At 34.7% G+C, this 20,868-nt stretch overlaps 1 protein-coding gene across 2 annotated transcripts; it reads right to left on the reverse strand.

Annotated features, from left to right (window-relative positions):
* Window positions 1-16,217: 16,217 nt before the first annotated feature.
* On the reverse strand, window positions 16,218-17,128 carry LOC149177189 (heavy metal-associated isoprenylated plant protein 39-like). Of its 2 annotated transcripts, XM_089423332.1 has the most exons (3): window positions 16,869-17,128; window positions 16,689-16,764; window positions 16,218-16,583 (listed from the first exon to the last, which is right to left on the reverse strand). In XM_089423332.1, the coding sequence occupies exons 1-3, from the start codon at window positions 16,872-16,874 to the stop codon at window positions 16,435-16,437; spliced, it is 231 nt and encodes a 76-aa protein (XP_089279458.1). In that variant the 5' UTR covers window positions 16,875-17,128; the 3' UTR covers window positions 16,218-16,434. The 2 variants fall into 2 exon arrangements, with proteins under 2 accessions (XP_089279458.1, XP_089279457.1); XM_089423331.1 differs by lacking the exon at window positions 16,869-17,128 and having other exon boundaries at window positions 16,222-16,583; window positions 16,689-16,830.
* Window positions 17,129-20,868: the final 3,740 nt, after the last annotated feature.

The raw sequence follows: 20,868 nt of genomic DNA on the forward strand, positions 1-20,868 counted from the left end.
TTTAGTGGAGTTTATGGCATTGAATATGAGTTTTATGGTGCACCACTGAGACTCTCTCAATGGCATGACTGGTAATGGCATAATATTTACTGCCAATTCCAAATCGACAATCCTTTCGTGCATATTCTACCAATGGCATAATAAAAAACTATCAATTCCAAATGGACAATCCTTTCATGCATACTCTCGACACCCTGCTCGCAAATCTCGATCAAAACGGGCTTCGTTGCTTTATTTTTCTTTAGGGTTTCCATATAAATTCTAACTGAACATATTCTTGATCGATTCCTTCATTTCCGCAATTTCTCTTTTGGAAAGGAAAGCAAGCAGTGTAGATGTTAATTTCAGTATGATCCAACAATATTCTCCAAGGAAGAGGACTAGGACGGCCTGCAAACCCACGACATCTGCGATCCCCGAAATTTGCAGTTCACCCATGAGAGTATAAAGGATTCCTTCAGTAAAGCCCACAATGGCGTCAAATTGGAAGATACGGTGTCTGATATAAAGGGGGAAGGCTCGATTTTTAGCCACTTAAAGTCCATGGAGGAGATGAGACGATGGAAGGCTCTGCTGCTAGAATAATCGAAGGCTTTGGGTGGTGCGCCAGGTCAGCTTTTGGGCAGTTGAGGTGAAGATAAAGTCCAGTGATTTCATATCTCGTCTTCTTGGAGAAGAAAAGCCAGAGAAGCTCAGCGACCTTGACTTTCTCCCTAACGTCTGGAGCTCCCATCCTTGATTGTTTGCATTAATATAATATCCATGTGAGTCTATTTCTAGGGATTATGTTTTGCAAATTAATAGATAAGTACTGGCCGTAGTTAAAGGTTTTATCTTTTTAATATTTTTGGGTTCTCGTAAATGTTAGAATGAATATATGTGTTTTGCAGATAGTTTTCCTGTAAACAACAGACTCTTATTTTCATATGGAATTGTATTATCAACTCTAAGTTTGGATTCTATTTAAAGGCGATTATTATTTCTTCTCCGTTCTGTGAGTTTATAATTTCCATTCTATGTGGTTATGCATGGTAAAAGGCATTCATATGGATTGAGAATGCTTGTGAAATATTCTCACCCTGTTGATTGCAATTGTTATGTGAGATTTGTTAGTCGAGTTCTGAAGAATTTTGTCATTTGGAAGATAAAATAAGTGGGTAGTACGGGTTTGCAAAAGGGCAAACTAGGTACCAAGAAATCATTATTGCAGATATTTTCACCGCCCCTATGCCACATGGCGTAAAATCCATCCCATGTATGTTATATTTCCTTCTATGATTCCATTAAACTAAACTTTTGTAGAGGGTTTTGTTTTGTTCTAATTTTTTTTGGAAGAGTCTTATTAATTCATTAAACCCCTATCCATGAAAAGGAATTCCTTTGTATTATTCCTATGTATTCTTTCTTGGTAATATTATTTTGAAATGTGGGAGGCTGGAGTTTTTTACATAGACTTATTATTCTTTTTTTTACATAGACTTATTATTCTTTTGTATTCTTTCTTTCCTGGTAATATTATTTTAAAGTGGGGGAGGCTAGAGTTTTTTATTATTACTCTTATTCTTTCTTGGTAATATTATTTTGAAATGTGGGAGGCTGGAGTTTTTGACACATATTTATTATGTTACTATTATGTACTAATCTAAATTCTTAAGCATAAAATTTGCCCATGACTAAAATTATGGGCATTAGGGTGAAACTTTAATGGAAAGTTAAATATGTAAGCTCATGTTTTAACTTACAATGCCACTATATAGCAATTTGTATTAAAAATATATATATAAATGCATTTTATATCATATTTAAATTAATAATCAAGTTTTACCTAACTTACAATTCCACTATATAATCTTTATTAAATAAAAAAAAAAGATATAAATGCATTTTACACAAACCCAGCCACCGACGCAATAAGTTGATATATTAAAAAATATATATATAAAAGCTTGTTAATGTTTTGTAACCTTTCTTAGTACACTAAATAAAATACAAAGCTCATTTAAAAAAAAAAGATAATTTAGCCTTTTAATGTTATGTGGACTTTATAATAAATATGAAATTTGAATCTATCATGATAAATTTTAAATTAAGATGATTTTAAGATAATATTTACGCCGTAACGCGTTCCCTCTGGAAAGAACTCCCCTCCCAAGCCACCTGTATTCTTATCAGTCGTTGATTTTAGTGATTTTAGTGTTAGACGATTGAAAGAGAGTCTGTCGTCGGATTGAAAATAGTTAAGCCGTTAGGCCTTCCTTTTGAATCCGGGTTTTCATCTACCTTTTTGATTTAAGCTCGACATCTGTGAACCATAATCTTGACATCTGTGACATTTTTGTTAAGTGTTGGGTTTGCCGTGTCGATCCCTGGAAGTCACAGCGTTTGCAGGTGTCGATCTCTGTACTTGGAAGTCGCCGCTCACATCGCTTTTTCTCATCTCCATTCGACATCTGTGCCACTCGTTTTACACCAGAGTATTTTAGGCAGGAGTTGCAGGACAATCCGTTTCAGTGTTTAGTGGAGTTTATGGCATTGAATATGAGTTTTATGGTGCACCACTGAGACTCTCTCAATGGCATGACTGGTAATGGCATAATATTTACTTCCAATTCCAAATCGACAATCCTTTCGTGCATATTCTACCAATGGCATAATAAAAAACTATCAAATCCAAATGGACAATCCTTTCATGCATACTCTCGACACCCTGCTCGCAAATCTCGATCAAAACGGGCTTCGTTGCTTTATTTTTCTTTAGGGTTTCCATATAAATTCTAACTGAACATATTCTTGATCGATTCCTTCATTTCCGCAATTTCTCTTTTGGAAAGGAAAGCAAGCAGTGTAGATGTTAATTTCAGTATGATCCAACAATATTCTCCAAGGAAGAGGACTAGGACGGCTTGCAAACCCACGACATCTGCGATCCCCGAAATTTGCAGTTCACCCATGAGAGTATAAAGGATTCCTTCAGTAAAGCCCACAATGGCGTCAAATTGGAAGATACGATGTCTGATATAAAGGGGGAAGGCTCGATTTTTAGCCACTTAAAGTCCATGGAGGAGATGAGACGATGGAAGGCTCTGCTGCTAGAATAATCGAAGGCTTTGGGTGGTGCGCCAGGTCGGCTTTTGGGCAGTTGAGGTGAAGATAAAGTCCAGTGATTTCATATCTCGTCTTCTTGGAGAAGAAAAGCCAGAGAAGCTCAGCGACCTTGACTTTCTCCCTAACGTCTCGAGCTCCCATCCTTGATTGTTTGCATTAATATAATATCCATGTGAGTCTATTTCTAGGGATTATGTTTTGCAAATTAATAGATAAGTACTGGCCGTAGTTAAAGGTTTTATCTTTTTAATATTTTTGGGTTCTCGTAAATGTTAGAATGAATATATGTGTTTTGCAGATAGTTTTCCTGTAAACAACAGACTCTTATTTTCATATGGAATTGTATTATCAACTCTAAGTTTGGATTCTATTTAAAGGCGATTATTATTTCTTCTCCGTTCTGTGAGTTTATAATTTCCATTCTATGTGGTTATGCATGGTAAAAGGCATTCATATGGATTGAGAATGCTTGTGAAATATTCTCACCCTGTTGATTGCAATTGTTATGTGAGATTTGTTAGTCGGGTTCTGAAGAATTTTGTCATTTGGAAGATAAAATAAGTGGGCAGTACGGGTTTGCAAAAGGGCAAACTAGGTACCAAGAAATCACTATTGCAGATATTTTCACCGCCCCTATGCCACATGGCGTAAAATCCATCCCATGTATGTTATATTTCCTTCTATGATTCCATTAAACCAAACTTTTGTAGAGGGTTTTGTTTTGTTCTAATTTTTTTTGGAAGAGTCTTATTAATTCATTAAACCCCTATCCATGAAAAGGAATTCCTTTGTATTATTCCTATGTATTCTTTCTTGGTAATATTATTTTGAAATGTGGGAGGCTCGAGTTTTTTACATAGACTTATTATTCTTTTTTTTACATAGACTTATTATTCTTTTGTATTCTTTCTTTCCTGGTAATATTATTTTAAAGTGGGGGAGGCTAGAGTTTTTTATTATTCCTCTTATTCTTTCTTGGTAATATTATTTTGAAATGTGGGAGGCTGGAGTTTTTGACACATATTTATTATGTTACTATTATGTACTAATCTAAATTCTTAAGCATAAAATTTGCCCATGACTAAAATTATGGGCATTAGGGTGAAACTTTAATGGAAAGTTAAATATGTAAGCTCATGTTTTAACTTACAATGCCACTATATAGCAATTTGTATTAAAAATATATATATAAATGCATTTTATATCATATTTAAATTAATAATCAAGTTTTACCTAACTTACAATTCCACTATATAATCTTTATTAAATAAAAAAAAAAAATATAAATGCATTTTATATCATGTTTAAATAAATAGTCACTTACAATGCCACTATATAATCTTTATTAAATAATAAAAGATATAAATGCATTTTATATCATATTTAAATAAATAGTCAAGTTTTGCTTTACAGCAGGCCCAAATAAATAGTAAGTTTTATTTATCAGGCCCAAATAGATAGTAGTTTTCCTATTAATTATTTTGAGAGTTCCAAATATCCACGCAATAAGAAGATTAAAACTTATAATAATAAAAAATTAATGGGCCAAAATAAATAGTAGTTTTCCAATTAATTATTTTGAGGGTTCCAAATATCCATGTGGTAAGAAGATTAAAACTTATAATAAAAAGTTTTTTATATTTTTTCAATGCCGGAAATGAATCTTGTTGAATTTGTGCCCATGCACATTGGTATAATTAGATTAGACATCACATGCAATATTACAGAATAGTGGTGTTACACTGAGTTTATGGATTTATATTTAAACAATAATTATAAATTATGTTAATTATATTTTATATTTATTATAATATAAACTTTAAATGTTATGATGAAAGTTAAAAGGTGAAAAAAAGAAGAGAGAATGAACGGGTACATTATTTTACATAAAATAAAATAATTTATAACACTACTAAACAATAGCTTTATTTTAAATTAAAATGTATAAATGTTAAAACAAAATATAAATATAATTTTTATAGTTTTCAATTGGGGCATGGATAATAGTTAAATTCAATTAAAGGCCAGATTTAATGCATCACTTTTAGTCTTCAAAAGTTGACCTTGCTATTTTCGAAAATGCAAAACATATGGCATACATGTATATAAATACCTATCTTATACAGATTTTCCAAATTAACAAATTTTCATCTTCAAAAGTTGACCTTGCTACTTTCGAAAATGCAAAACATATAGCATACATGTCTATAAATACGTTTCTTATACAAATTTTCCAAATTAACAAGCCTACGACCGCTTTTTGCACCTTTTGGGGCAATTGCTAGTTATTCTGTTACAATTCCTAACAATATTTTATACGAGGTTTTCCCATATCGCGCTCATTAGTCAGAGATAATAGGAGAGGAATAAGGGTTAAGGTTTGTATCTGCGTCCATTTTGCTGTAGACAATAATTCCAATTCAGCAGTCCAACTCTCATTCAATAGCATGGGTGGGATTCTTTCCTAAAGAGATTTTAGGCTTTTTTTATTAACTTGGGTGTTCTAATTGGAGTTCGATATTGATACCCATTTCTTCTCTTTTTCGGCTTATCTTTGTTGATATTCTGTCACTCATAGTCCTCGTTGGCTGGGAAGTGGTTTTACAGGGTTGCTTTCAGTGGCATTGACAAAATTCAAGGTGGGTTACAGAAGTAGAGGCGCGCACCAGGGAGCCCAGTTATGAAGGCCCCTGGTTTGAGGGCATTATACAAATTTCCTAAGGGACCACTCCAACATGCTTTTTTGGAGTGAATATGGGGATGTGCCTCTTCGGGAGGAAACAAAATATACACGATTTATTAAGGTGGCGCCCCCAACGTCCGAAATTGAGTCGCAACAGTCTCTGAAACCACGCACCTGGCTGAGTGCCTCTACTTCCATAACCCACCGAAAAGATTCCCAATGATCTCAAAGATCCCATTGAACATAGCATAGAAATATCAGCTAAACCCAGTGATCTGTTGAACAAGAGCTGTATTTATGTAAAAAATTGTCATATGTCGATGTTTACTCACTACAAAATTACAGATTGCCGTTAGTGGGGTTATAATAGAATTTACACATATATTTGTTTCTCTTAAATAAAGATTGTCGTTAGTGGGGTTATAACTACCTCTACCTTCTACCATGCAACTTCTCCCATCTTCCAGAGGTGGTTTTACTCTACAGCTATGAGAGATGTGTCATTTAGTTTTGTAAAACCATCTAATAGCAAAGGTAACTTGTTTCTATGTCCCTTATTCATTTAGGTATTTGGTTGATATAGGTTATTTTATTTCGAACTGCAGTAACGCAAAGGTTTTCTTTACAGACTTATGTACGGTTGCATAAGGATAATACCCTACTTCCTGGTGAGGGTTACTGTACTTCCTTACAGATAGTTGATTCTAGGAACACAAATTCTCCTTTTGCAGATTAGGAAAATCCATTGGCCAACAAATTGAATTTCCCAACTCGTTCCTTTCACTTTTGTTATTTATTTAGGGCTTTATGCCGCCCTACCAAGCCATGAGTTCTGCTAATCTTTGTTTTTTCTTCTATGGATTGTTAGGTTTGACCACTTACAACTCTAGGCACAGTATTTTGGGTATGCGGTCCCATTATCTTATGGCTACCAGGTTCCTATCCTTGACGCTTCGATTGTCTTTCTCTAGGTCTGAATTGGGGTTCCAACCCATGTACAATTAGGGTTTCTTAATAAACCCCAACCAAGAGTCTTTCCACTAAATTTATTTTGTATTAAAGTGAGAAATGGTTGTGCGGCCTGAAACACTTAGTGGGAGATTTGTTCACTACCATAGTGTAGCACTTGATTCCTATTTGGAAATTAAAATGGAGAAATGTTTCTTTGTCAGTGGAGAAACCATCAGATTGAAATCTGTGTAAAAAAGAAAAAAGAGGAAAGAGATTGGAGTTCGATATTGATACCCATTTCTTCTCTTTTTCGGCTTATCTTTGTTGATATTCTGTCACTCATAGTCCTCGTTGGATGGGAAGTGGTTTTACAGGGTTGCTTTCAGTGGCATTGACAAAATTCAAGGTGGGTTACAGAAGTAGAGGCGCGCACCAGGGAGCCCAGTTATGAAGGCCCCTGGTTTGAGGGCATTATACAAATTTCCTAAGGGACCACTCCAACATGCTTTTTGGGAGTGAATATGGGGATGTGCCTCTTCGGGAGGAAACAAAATATACACGATTTATTAAGGTGGCGCCCCCAACGTCCGAAATTGAGTCGCAACAGTCTCTGAAACAACGCACCTGGCTGAGTGCCTCTACTTCCATAACCCACCGAAAAGATTCCCAATGATCTCAAAGATCCCATTGAACATAGCATAGAAATATCAGCTAAACCCAGTGATCTGTTGAACAAGAGCTGTATTTATGTAAAAAATTGTCATATGTCGATGTTTACTCACTACAAAATTACAGATTGTCGTTAGTGGGGTTATAATAGAATTTACACATAGATTTGTTTCTCTTAATTAAAGATTGCCGTTAGTGGGGTTATAACTACCTCTACCTTCTACCATGCAACTTCTCCCATCTTCCAGAGGTGGTTTTACTCTATAGCTATGAGAGATGTGTCATTTAGTTTTGTAAAACCATCTAATAGCAAAGGTAACTTGTTTCTATGTCCCTTATTCATTTAGGTATTTGGTTGATATAGGTTATTTTATTTCGAATTGCAGTAACGCAAAGGTTTTCTTTATAGACTTATGTACGGTTGCACAAGGATAATATCCTACTTCCTGGTGAGGGTTACTGTACTTCCTTACAGATAGTTGATTCTAGGAACACAAATTCTCCTTTTGCAGATTAGGAAAATCCATTGGCCAGCAAATTGAATTTCCCAACTCGTTCCTTTCACTTTTGTTATTTATTTAGGGCTTTATGCCGCCCTACCAAGCCATGAGTTCTGCTAATCTTTGTTTTTTCTTCTATGGATTGTTAGGTTTGACCACTTACAACTCTAGGCACAGTATTTTGGGTATGCGGTCCCATTATCTTATGGCTACCAGGTTCCTATCCTTGACGCTTCGATTGTCTTTCTCTAGGTCTGAATTGGGGTTCCAACCCATGTACGATTAGGGTTTCTTAATAAACCCCAGCCAAGAGTCTTTCCACTAAATTTATTTTGTATTAAAGTGAGAAATGGTTGTGCGGCCTGAAACACTTAGTGGGAGATTTGTTCACTACCATAGTGTAGCACTTGATTCCTATTTGGAAATTAAAATGGAGAAATGTTTCTTTGTCAGTGGAGAAACCATCAGATTGAAATCTGTGTAAAAAAGAAAAAAGAGGAAAGAGATTGAAGGGATTTCCATCCTCTAAAACTCTGTGACTGGTTTTAGTTTATGGGAGCTCCCAACCCATCATGTCAAGTTTCCCTCTGTTCAATGTTTGGACAGTAAATGTGTTTCTACCTTTTTTAAATGATAGAGAAATGGCTATGATATACTGGTTTCTTGAGACAGCTCTTCCCCTCCAAACCATGGAAATCCAAATACCACTGTGCAAGGTGAGGGAGGAAGAAAAGTACAAGCAGTTTTTAGTAGAACTGGAGGGTTTGAAAGGAGTAGAATCTAGAGTAGAAATATGCGTCATTGAAGGAAACCGTGTTGTTGAAATTGGGAGGTGACAAGACTTTCCAGAAATTCGAATCTCATGAACGGTATTGATTTTATTTGCGTTAAAGAGCATGATAGTGGAGCCTCTCCTCGAAGATGTTTTACATTGGACAGTTTGCTATTGGTACCACAATGTCAGAAATTGAGTCGCAACAGTCTCTGAAACCACACACCTGCCTGAGCGCCTCTACTTCCATAACCCACCGAAAAGATTTCCAATGATCTCAGAGATTCCATTGAACACACCATAGAAATATCAGCTAAACCCAGTGATCCTATTGAACAAGAGCTGTATTTATGTAATAATTTGTCATATGTCGATGTTTACTCACTACAAAATTACAGATTGCCGTTAGTGGGTTTATAATAGAATTTACACAGAGATTCGTTTCTCTCAATTACAAATTGTCGTTAGTGGGGTTATAACTACCTCTTCCTTCTGCCATGCAGCGTCTCCCATCTTCCAGAGGTGGTTTTACGTTGCAGCTATGAGAGATGTGTCATTTAGTTCTAGAAAACTAGCTAATAGCAAAGGTAATTTGTTTCTATGTCCCTTATTCATTTAGGTATTTGGTTGATATAGTTTATTTTATTTCGAACTAAAGTAACGCAAAGGTTTTCTTAGAGACTTATGTACAGTTGCACAAGGATAATACCCTACTTCTTGGTGAGGGTTATTGTACTTCCTTACAGTAAGTTGATTCCAAGAACATGAATTCTCCTTTTGCAGATTGGGGAAATCCATTGGCCAGCAAATTGAATTTCCCAACTCGTTCCTTTAACTTTTTTTATTTATTTAGGGCTTTATGCTGCCCTACCCAGCCATGAATAGTGCTAATCTTTGTTTTTTCTTCTATGGATTGTTAGGTTTCACCGCTTAAAACTCTAGGCACAAAATTTTGGGTATGTGGTCCCATTATCTTATGGCTGCCAGGTTCCTGTCCTTGACGCTTTGATTGTCTTTCTCTAGGTCTGAATTGGGGTTCCAACCCATGTACGATTAGGGTTTTTTAATAAACCCCAGCCAAGAGTCTTTCTACTAAATCTATTTTGTATTAAAATGAGAAATGGTCGTGCAGCCTGAAACACTTAGTGGGAGATTTTTTCACTACCATAGTGTAGCACTTGATTCCTATTTGGAAATTTAACATGGAGAAATGTTTCTTTGTCAGTGGAGAAACCATCAGATTGAAATCTGTGTAGTATTCTATAAAGTTCATCATGGTCCAATTATTTACACGCTTTCAGTTAATTCAGTGGAGAAACCATCATATTGAAATCTGTGTAAAAAAGAAAAAATAGGAAAGATATTGAAGGGCTTTCCATCCTCTAAAACTCTGTGACTGGTTTTAGTTTGTGGGAGCTCCCAACCCATCATGTCAAGATTTCCCTCTGTTCAATTTTTGGACAATAAATGTGTTTCTACATTATTTAAACGATAGAGAAATGGTTGTGATATACTGGTTGCTTGAGACAACTTTTTCCCTCCAAACCATGGAAATCCAAATACCACAGTGCAGGGTGAGGGGGGAAGAAAAGTACAAGCATTTTTTAGCAGAACTGGAGGGTTTGAAAGGAGTAGAATCTAGAGCAGAAATATGCGTCATTGAAGGAAACCGTGTTGTTGAAATTGGTAGGTGACAAGACTTTCCAGAAATTGGAATCTCATGAACGGTATTGATTTTATTTGGATTAAAGAGCATGATAGTGGAGCCTCTCCTCGAAGATGTTTTACATTGGACAGTTTGCTATTGGTACCACAACATCAGAAATTGACTTGCAACAGTCTATGAAACCACGCACCTGGCTGAGTGCCTCTACTTCCATAACCCACCGAAAAGATTCCCAACGATCTCATAGATCCCATTGAACACAGCATAGAAATATCAACTAAACGGAGTGATCCTGTTTAACAAGAGCTGTATTTATGTAAAAATTTGTCATATGTCGATGTTTACTCACTACAAAATTATAGATTTCCGTTAGTGGGGTTATAATAGAATTTACACAGAGATTCGTTTCTCTTAATTACAGATTGTCGTTAGTGGGGTTATAACTACCTCTGCCTTCTGCCATGTAGCTTCTCCCATCTTCCAGAGGTGGTTTTACTTTGCAGCTATGAGAGATGTGTCATTTAGTTTTGTAAAACCAACTAATAGCAAAGGTAGTTTGTTTCTATGTCCCTTATTCATTTAGGTATTTGGTTGATATAGGTTATTTTATTTCTAACTACAGTAACGAAAAGGTTTTCTTTACATACTTGTGTACGGTTGCACAAGGATAATACCCTACTTCCTGGTGAGGGTTACTATACTTCCTTACAGTAAGTTGATTCCAAGAACACAAATTCTCCTTTTGGAGATTGGGAAAATCCATTAGCCAGCAAATTGAATTCCCCAACTCGTTCCTTTCACTTTTGTTATTTATTTAGGGCTTTATGCCGCCCTACCCAACCATGAATTCTGCTAATATTTGTTTTTTCTTCTATGGATTGTTAGGTTTGACCGCTTAAAACTCTAGGCACCGAATTTTGGGTATGCGGTCCCATTATCTTATGGCTGTCAGGTTCATGTCCTTGACGCTTTGATTGTCTTTCTCTAGGTCTGAGTTGGGGTTCCAACCCATGTACGATTAGGGTTTCTTAATAGACCCCAGCCAAGAGTCTTTCTACTAAATTTATTTTGTATTAAAGTGAGAAATGGTCGTGCAGCATGAAACACTTACTGGGAGATTTTTTCACTACCGTAGTGTAGCACTTGATTCCTATTTAGAAATTTAACATGGAGAAATGTTTCTTTGTCAGTGGAGAAACCATCAGATTGAAATTTGTGTAGTATTATGTCAATTTCATCATGGTCCAATTCTTTACACGCTTTCAGTTAATTCAGTGGAGAAACCATCATATTGAAATCTGTGTAAAAAAGAAAAAAGAGGAAAGAGATTGAAGGGCTTTCCATCCTCTAAAACTCTGCGACTGGTTTTAGTTTGTGGGAGCTCCCAACCCATCATGTCAAGATTTCCCTATGTTCAATGTTTGGACATTAAATGTGTTTCTACATTATTTAAATGATAGAGAAATGGCTGTGATATACTGCTTGCTTGAGATAGCTCTTGCCCTCCAAACCATGGAAATCCAAATACCACAGTGCAGGGTGGGGGAGGAAGAAAGGTAGAAGCAATTTTTAGCAAAACTGGAGGGTTTGAAAGGATGAGAATCTAGAGCAGAAATACGTGTCATTGAAAGAAACCGTGTTGTTGAAATTGGGGGGTGACAAGACTTTCCAGAAATTCGAATCTCATGAACGGTATTGATTTTATTTGTGTTAAAGAGCATGATAGTGGATCCTCTCTTCGAAGATGTTTTGCATTGGACAATTTGCTATTGGTATTGTTATTTATTATCGTTTTACTATATTTGTAATAATGTGTTTTCTAGTTTAACCATATTTGTAATAATGTGTTAACCTATTTTATTTATAGTTAAAGGAAGTTCAACTCCATGTCAACCACTATTATTAGTATTTTTTGTTTAGATATGGTAAAAGTCAGTTTTGTAATTTTCTCCAGCAATAATTTATATTCAATTACTATTTAATTAGTTGTTTTTTAAATGTGTTTTTAATGATATTTATGAACTCTTTACGGTCTTCAATAGATAGCTATTTTCCCAGGTCTATTTTAAGCCATTGGAAGCAAGCATACTGACTATAAAAAAAGCATTGATTCTCACACTGCTAGAAACTGAGAGGCCTATCCCAAAAACAGAGCATAGAAAAATGCTCTCGACTTACCTAAACATTTCTTTAGGTTGAAAGAGGAGAAAACAAAGTAGAAGAGATAAGATTCTTAGAAATATTACGCCACGGTGGATTGGAGTTGATGCAGTAATCCAGCGCATTTAGTTGTTGTTTTGGACGATGGCTGATATCTTCAAGCTTCGGTGCAGCCATGGTCTAATTTTATTACTTTTGTTGCTTGTGTAGTTCTATGTACTGTGTGTTGTCTAATTGATAGAGCAAGGTTGAAATCAGGGTACAATAAGTGAGTGGGGCAGAGCATGTGAGTTTAATTGGATGCTAGTCTCCTGTGCATTGTTGAAGGGTTTATTCAGGGGTTCACAGCTTTGCTCCCCAATCATAAAATCTTTAAAATTATTGAGAGGGTGTGAATGAAGCCATATGCAAATTTAGGATGCTTTTAATGGCATATCGATCTCTCTCATAGTGTAGTGGCTTAACAAAAGGACCACTATAAGTTAAATAAACAACTTTAGAAAAAAACCATCATCAACAATTGTTTTTTTTCTTGGTTGAGTATCTTGATTTTTGTGTGAAAAGCAAATAGCCGGATTTTGAAACTGGGTATTTGTGATTATCGAAGTGATTAATCGCAGAGGATAAAAGTTTGAGTATCCTGCAAGCATCTTCCGCACTCGGTTTTCAGTCGACTGAAACTCCCAGTTTTTATATATCTTGTATACTTTGATTTTTGTGTGAAAATCAAATCGCTGACTGTTGAAATTGGGTATTTGAGATATGTGTGTTTGGTTTGTTTAATTAAAAGTATTATAAAATATCAATAATAGTGTTCATACTAAGGAGAAGTGGTAAAAATTTAGATGTCCATAGGAAATATGAAATAACATAATCTTATATTAACTTATATACAAATAAAGTAGTTTAAAAAAAGTAAATTTTGAACACGTTGAATCCATTTTATATACAGGTGAAAATGCAACTTAAACAATGAAAATTTACAGGTGGTTTATATATGTTTTTCCAAAAAGGAAAAAAAGATGATGAAAATTACATATTGTAGTAGCCAAAAATTGTTACTTGCTTTAAGGGCGCAGACCATCCTCACCAAGTGCATATCTATATATATATAAGTTATAACCGACCACAGTGAAGTCCATGGCCTATCAAAAAATATGTAACATCATATAGTCATTGTTAAAAAATATATACATGCATATAAGCAAAAATAAAGTTGTATGTTTGTCATTAGTTTCCTTCAACTATTTCTTTCCCTTCATCAGTGAAGGGTTTGTGATAATAATCATAATGCATATAAACCCATCAAACCGGGCGTCTCCACTGAGGGTTACTAACTTATCAGGATTTTGCTCGAATGCATATTTACCCACTAAAATGAAACAAAGTCATAAGATGAACTATTGAAATGATAATAACCAAATGGTTTGTGTTTACTATGTTTACATTGCATCTAGTGACAACGCAAAGTAGAAAAAAGACCATGGTACCTACACCGTAAGACCTTACATGCGTAAAAGTGCATTACTTTCAGATTCTCTCAGTTGTCTTTTCTCCTCGTATTTTGGTTCCCCAATGCAATGGTTACTTCCAAGCACCAAGATGTTTTTATCCTTTTTCATCACCAAGTATTTTCCTATACCAAATGGTTTGGATCTTCCACCTCCTTGCTTGGTAGATTCAGTCGTGAAATATTTTTATTTGGTTTAGAATGTGAATTCAAATCCTAAATCAGTTGAAAGTATTATGGTTAGTGGATTGTACACTACATCAGATGTGAGTTGAGACATAGTGCCATCATCATGGAAGGGGTGGCTAAGGGTGAAGATGCATAAACTCTTCTACTATTTTAATTTCCTCGAGAATTCATAAAAATTCATTTATTATTTCTTTTTCCCTAAATTAATTTACATATTTGAAAGTGGATTGTACACTACATCAGATGTGGGTTGAGACATGGAAGAGGGTGAAGATGAAGAAACTATTCTACTATTAAAATTCCTCAAGAATTCATACAAATTTGTTTATTTTTTCCTTTTCCATAAATTAATTTACATATTTGAAATATTAATAATACTTCTACATAATTTGAATGAAATATACAATTTGTAGGTTCATTACATCTTCTTCAATTCTCTGATGTCTCCAACAAGTTTTGAAGAAATTTCAAATATGGAATGACAACCATGATGTTATTCACAATGTTATATTTTCTTTTCACCTCTTCCATTACAATCTAGTACTTGTAATTTTTTATTTAAACTTAAAAAAGCATCTTTGATGATCAAGAAGCAATCTTTGTTACAAACATTATACTCTCTGTAAATTTCACCTAATGTAAATCATTTAACTTTATATTCCACCTTTACATGCAATCTTGTTTATTAATTATTATTTTCAATAACCTTCTAGATTTCATGATTATTCCTCAATTGCCCCAGATGTCAAAAAGCAAAAGCAATGCTATAAATAGGTAGAATATGGAAAAATAGCATAAATGAAAAAAAAATATCGTATGTTTTGCAATCTTGTATCCCTCAAACTTGTTTTAAAACTAAAAACAATAAACCTTAAAATAATAGACCATAACACGTTCACATAAACCATAGCAACTACATGGATAATGGATACATGAGACTATTTTTATTTACAAAAGATCCATATTCAGAATACTCACAAGTAACTTAAGGATATAGCTGCAAATGTAACTCAATCTTCCACCCTTGCTTTCAATCTTTTCTATAAATCCTTACTTTCAATGACCATTCACATTTTGCTATTGTTCCTCAATTTATGCCTTACGGCGTTTCTTTTGCAACATTTGGTGCAAATGCTAGTATATATATGTCAGCATTGGAAAGATATATACTCAAGAATTTTACAAATTTTTTCCATATAACTTCTACTCCATCAGAGTAAAACAGTAAGGCTAGAATCTGGAATAGCGAGCCCGAGAGGGAGGAATTTGGGTGTTTGTTGTTACATATAGTTAAATGCCTACATTCACATCACGCATAAGAATGCGAGCTGAGTGTCGACAATAGAGTTTACTAGGTGAATGTCTCGACATTAATGGAGTTAAAATGGTCGGTCCGAATAGAAACGAAACCCGTGCAATCAGCGTGGAAACATTTGTATCGAGGAGTTACTCATCGAAGCGAGGTACATAGGAACCATTTGTTGATTGTGATATAATTAAATGTATGAGAAATCATTTTTTTAAATATTAAATATATATATATATAATTTAAATCTTCGAAGCTAATGCATGGTTTAAGTCCTAGCTTATCAGAAGCTAATAATGGGTCCCTGACGGTCCACGCATTCATGAGTCAGGAACGCGTCTTTAGTTTTGAGATTTGATGGGTCTGTCGTACGAGGAAGGGATCTCTGTTTTTAGATTTGGCGCGTGTCTTGTACGATGATTACAAGAAAGGTTGTTTTGTAGATGTGTTTTCCTAAATGTCGCAGATAACGTCAATGGATAAAAAAAGCTACGCTTCGCTGCAAGGCATACAATATAATTTATTTGGTGGGCCCTTTTGACTGTGCGTGGCCTGATTTTATACATCCAGCGAAGCTGTATAATGCAAATTTGATTAGGTGGTGGGATTTTAACAGTGCCTAAACTTTAGCATACATATTAATATGTCAGGAATTAGTCTAAGAAATTTGAACGGAACAATCTCAGAGGAGAGCACTGAAATGCCAAATTTCGATTTCATTTTCACAAAATGAAATTATATGTATACAGCTTTTTAATGGAAAACTCGGTGGCGCTTAGAAATATCTAAAGCCAACCCAAAAAAAATATCCAAAACGCACCTTTAAAACGCTACTCTCATAATAAAATGAGAGGTCCCTACGAGACTCCGGCTCTGAGAATTGTGTAAAACATAGGATTGGGCTTGAAGCTGTTAACAAATTATCAGCTCTTTTTTTCTTCTTTGGCAGGACCCACGCTTACTAACTCTGCTCTGAACCCTATTTTCCTCAGCTTTGTTGCGAGCCACACAGGATCTGCTTCTCCAACCACAGTTATCTTTCCCTCTTTCATGTCCACAGAAATGGAGACCACTGAAACAGAACATGGGCAACATTAGTAAGCGTAAATCATAAACCTAAATATATTGTAAATGGTAATAAAATATTGTGGCGGAAGCAGGTAATGCAGATTCGTACCTCCGGTTTCTGCAACGGCCTTCATGGCTCTTCTCTTGCTTCTCTCGTCTTCCATAGCCGATTTCAACACTATTTTCTGCATATCCAAATTATGGTTAACCATGAATTTGATATAAAATATTTCAAATCATTAACCCAAACACGAATCTGCAAGAGTGTGATTAACTGATATAAATATACCTTCATTTCGATAAACGATTGGAGAATACCGACCTGCCTCTAGTATAATCGTACCAGATAAAATTAAACTATCGCACCTTCAATGATCTTTTTCTGCGTTCCGAAAGTCTTTCGATGAGGACACAGTGGCTTCAATGAGCGAAATAAATAAGTGGCCCAACATTACTGGTGGTGCAAGTTCCTGGAAATTGTAGTGCAACTTCGAAGTCAGTGTTCCAGAAGGGTTGGGGAAGCAGCTGCAAGTTCGAAGTCAGTGTTCCAGAAGGATTGGGGAAGCAGCTGCAAGTTCCTGGAAAATGTAGTGCAAGTTGGAAGTCAGTGTTCTAGAAGGATCGGGGTAGCAGCTGCAGCGTTTAAGTTGTCGATTGTGGTGGGCATCGAGGGCCCAGGTGTCTGACTCAACTTTAAATATTCTTGAGCTTTGCAGAATTGAGTCAGAGTGTAGTATTTGGACAGATTGAGAGCACAATAGAGGATCGACATTATCTTTTGATAGTGGGATCCAAAATTATTTTGGATCGTCACGTTACTCCGCAATTATTATGGTGAACTATATTGGAATTTATATTTTTATTTAAATCAAATTATTATGGTGAACTATATTGGAATTTATATTTTTATTTAAATCAAATTATTTTAATAAGTGTAGAATGAAAATTATCAACTTATACATATATATATATATAAAACCGCATTGTCGGAGATTATTAAGAAAAGATTAATTGAAACTGTGAAAAAATGAAATATTTATCAATTATTTTTAAATTAAAACACATTTGCCCTTTTCCAAAAAAGGTAAACCTTCGTATATTAACCTAACAATTTTACCACACATCCTTTGCGTCTTTTTGTAGCCAAGGGTTTTTTAAGAATTGGTACGTCATTCTAAGAACACAATTGGTACAACGCACAAATTCGAATGAGGTTATTGAAAAAAAAAAATATTGTCGATTTTAAAAATATTTAAGTGTTCAAAAAATAATGTTAAGGAATTAATTTATATAGTTTAGTTTTCTAATTTTTTAAAATATTAAATTTATTTTATAAATATAATTAAAATACTATATTATTATAATTTTAATTAAGGAGTAGAATATATGGTGATGGGGTGTATTGTTAAGGTATTATGTGATGTGAATGTTATAGTTGGAAATTTTGTGGGCAAAAATTTAGAGTTTTGGTGTGATCATTGAGTGATTTTGACTAGATAAATTTTGTGAACAAAAATCAAGTCATGTTAAGAGTTAGTATGACCTTAATATGATTAGTGAATAATTTTGACAACTTAAATAACTTTAAATATCGATTTCTCAAACCAAAAATTAAATATACAATCATCTCAAAAATCACCCAATTTAATAAACCATAATATAAATTTAATAAAATAACTCACATAATTGAAAGAAATACTTTACAGAGAACTCGTTGTGTCGTGACATCTAGGTAATTAGTAAAAATCTGTTTTAATCTCATAAGCGAGGTCCTTCATTCGACATCTCGTCCTCGAGGGGCATTTGGAATCCGAACCCTCCTTGTACCAATCCTTGCCTTTCTTGGCACTCCTCTAACATCCAAAATTACCTTACACTCGCACTATTAAATTTTTAATAACATTTCACTCGGAATGGAAAGCATCAATTGGTTGGATTTTTTTTTCTATAAATTTTGAATCCATTCGAGGGTTTTTTTTGACCCTATGAGTTATGGCTTTGCAAGTGATACAATCGTTTGCTTATGTTTATCTACTTGGGTAGTGTAGAGTGCGAGAAATAAAAGAAATGTATTTTGTTGGAGGTGAGTGAAAGTATTTAGAACTAATAAGATGTTAATATTGGGATTTTTTTTGGTTTGTTTTGTTTTTTTAAGAAAATAGTAAAATAGGAGAGTTTAATGGTTTTATATATGGTGATGTGGATATATGTATAAATAGTTTGAGTAAAATTTTGAGTTTTATGAGCTTTAATATTATAAAATTATTTATTTACATTATAAAAATGTTGATTGCAATAAGTAAAGTAAAGTTTAAAATTTTCATTCTAATAGTTTAGGTGCAAATTGAAAGGGTTTATAACAAAAAAATCATTCATTTTTATAGCCTTCATACATAAAATCTTTCAAGGATTGTAGGTTTTTATTAAACTCTATTAATAAAAACAATGGATTTTTTGGATAATTATTTTTCCATAGAGTCGATCATTAAAAGAAGTTTATTTCTTCCAAGACCCTACTTGTTTTTCACATAATGTATGCCTTGTTGTATAGTGGTCTTTTAACAACCAATATAAAAAGCCAATGGAAAGATAAGCTTAGAAGTGACCTAGGAATTAATCAAAAATGAATATTTTATTGATCTAAAAGATTATATGCACTTGCAATTAGGGAGAGTTTGGTCCTCCTCAATTCATTTCTCCTCATAGTCAATTGATAAATTGGTATTTGCATAAATCCATATATATACATGTGTTGTCTATGTAGAGAGAGAGAGAGAGAGAGAGAGAGAGAGAGAGAGAGATTTGTATTTTTTCCAATTGTAATCAATTCAATATTTGATTTCATTTGGTTATGTAACATCCCGATTTTAATCCCCATGATTTCTAATGTGATTGAGCATATCTTAATGATCCAGGTGGATATTGGTGGCCACCTGCCAGGTCCACCTGGACCCCCACCATTGTCTTTCTCAGCATTTTCAGTTTCCTTAATTGTAGCACAGTTTACTATTTTTAGCAGTTTTTCGGGTCCTGAACTTCCGGAGCCGTTTTGAGGCCCTAAACGACGTTTTTTTGGAATTCTGGGGCGACCGAGCCCTATGTTGCCTCCCAAAGTGGTAGTACTCGGATAGATCTTTCTAACGAGCTATCGTACGCGTCAAACAGAGATCGTATGCCTCCCAAAGTGGTAGTACTCGGATAGATCTTTCTAACGAGCTATCGTACGCGTCAAACAGAGATCGTATGCCAAAGTTACGACCCCGGGAAATTGATGTACCAATTTACCCAAACGGGGCCCACAATTTGGCGTTTCATCTTCTAGGGTTAGGTTTCGGTATGTGAAGGGTTTTCCATTGTTTCTCAACAATAAATAGGCCTTCGAGCCTCATTGTAATACAGTTCAGAACAGTTCAGAGGCATGTAGCCATCACATCTCTTCTCAGAGATAAGCTACCATCGCCCTAGCTAGTTTATTGCCATTTCTGTTTGTAAGCATATGTCAGTATTTTCCATTAATGAAATGAAGTATTATTTCCGCTGCATCTTTGTGTATATGGTTATCTCTGTAATTTGTTGCGTTCCTGCTTAAATCTGGATCACTTAAATAGGATGGTGGGCAAGTTTTGTTGGGACTAAAGAGCCTCTATTGATGAATATGGATGAGTGTTGAGCTATGTTAATTTTACATTCAAATTATTAGTACAATTATATCATTAGCGACGATGTTAAAGGAATGGTAACATTTGGGAGCTATGATTTCACAAGAGAAGGGTTAAAGGGTGTCCAAGGGGAATATTTGCATCCCTAAGTTAATTTATCATTATACCATCTAATATTCATTTGACTTATCAAATTCCAATCATTAAATAAAAGAAATATGTTGGTAGGTAAGGTCATCTCGTGAATTTATGAAAGCATGGGCCAAGTACAAACACTGCTTTAGAAATGTGAGAGTCAATGCATGATTGAAAGTAAAGAAAATTCAAGTAGGAGACTGAGGGGTTTTTAGAAGTATATTTTTGGACTTCTTGGAAGGGGCCTAAACTTCTTAATATGAAAAATAGGTTGAATGAGCTATATTTTCCCTAAGAACTAGGATGGAATTCTTGGGAGTGATTTTTTGTTGATAAATCACACAAGAGCCTGTGGGTAGGATGTTTTGAGCAATACTAATTGTAGGTATTGTGACCATTGTAAATTACAATTGAGATTCCTGTAGTCCGAGATTTGTTTATTTTTCTTAGGGTTATATTGTTCTTTGCTTTGATAATTGCATTTCAATGTTTGGA

The sequence above is a fragment of the Pinus tabuliformis genome, chromosome 4_1 (genome assembly GCF_031772625.1).
Source record: "Pinus tabuliformis cultivar Carrire ecotype Pingquan chromosome 4_1, CPIR1, whole genome shotgun sequence".
Taxonomy (NCBI): Eukaryota; Viridiplantae; Streptophyta; class Pinopsida; order Pinales; family Pinaceae; genus Pinus; species Pinus tabuliformis.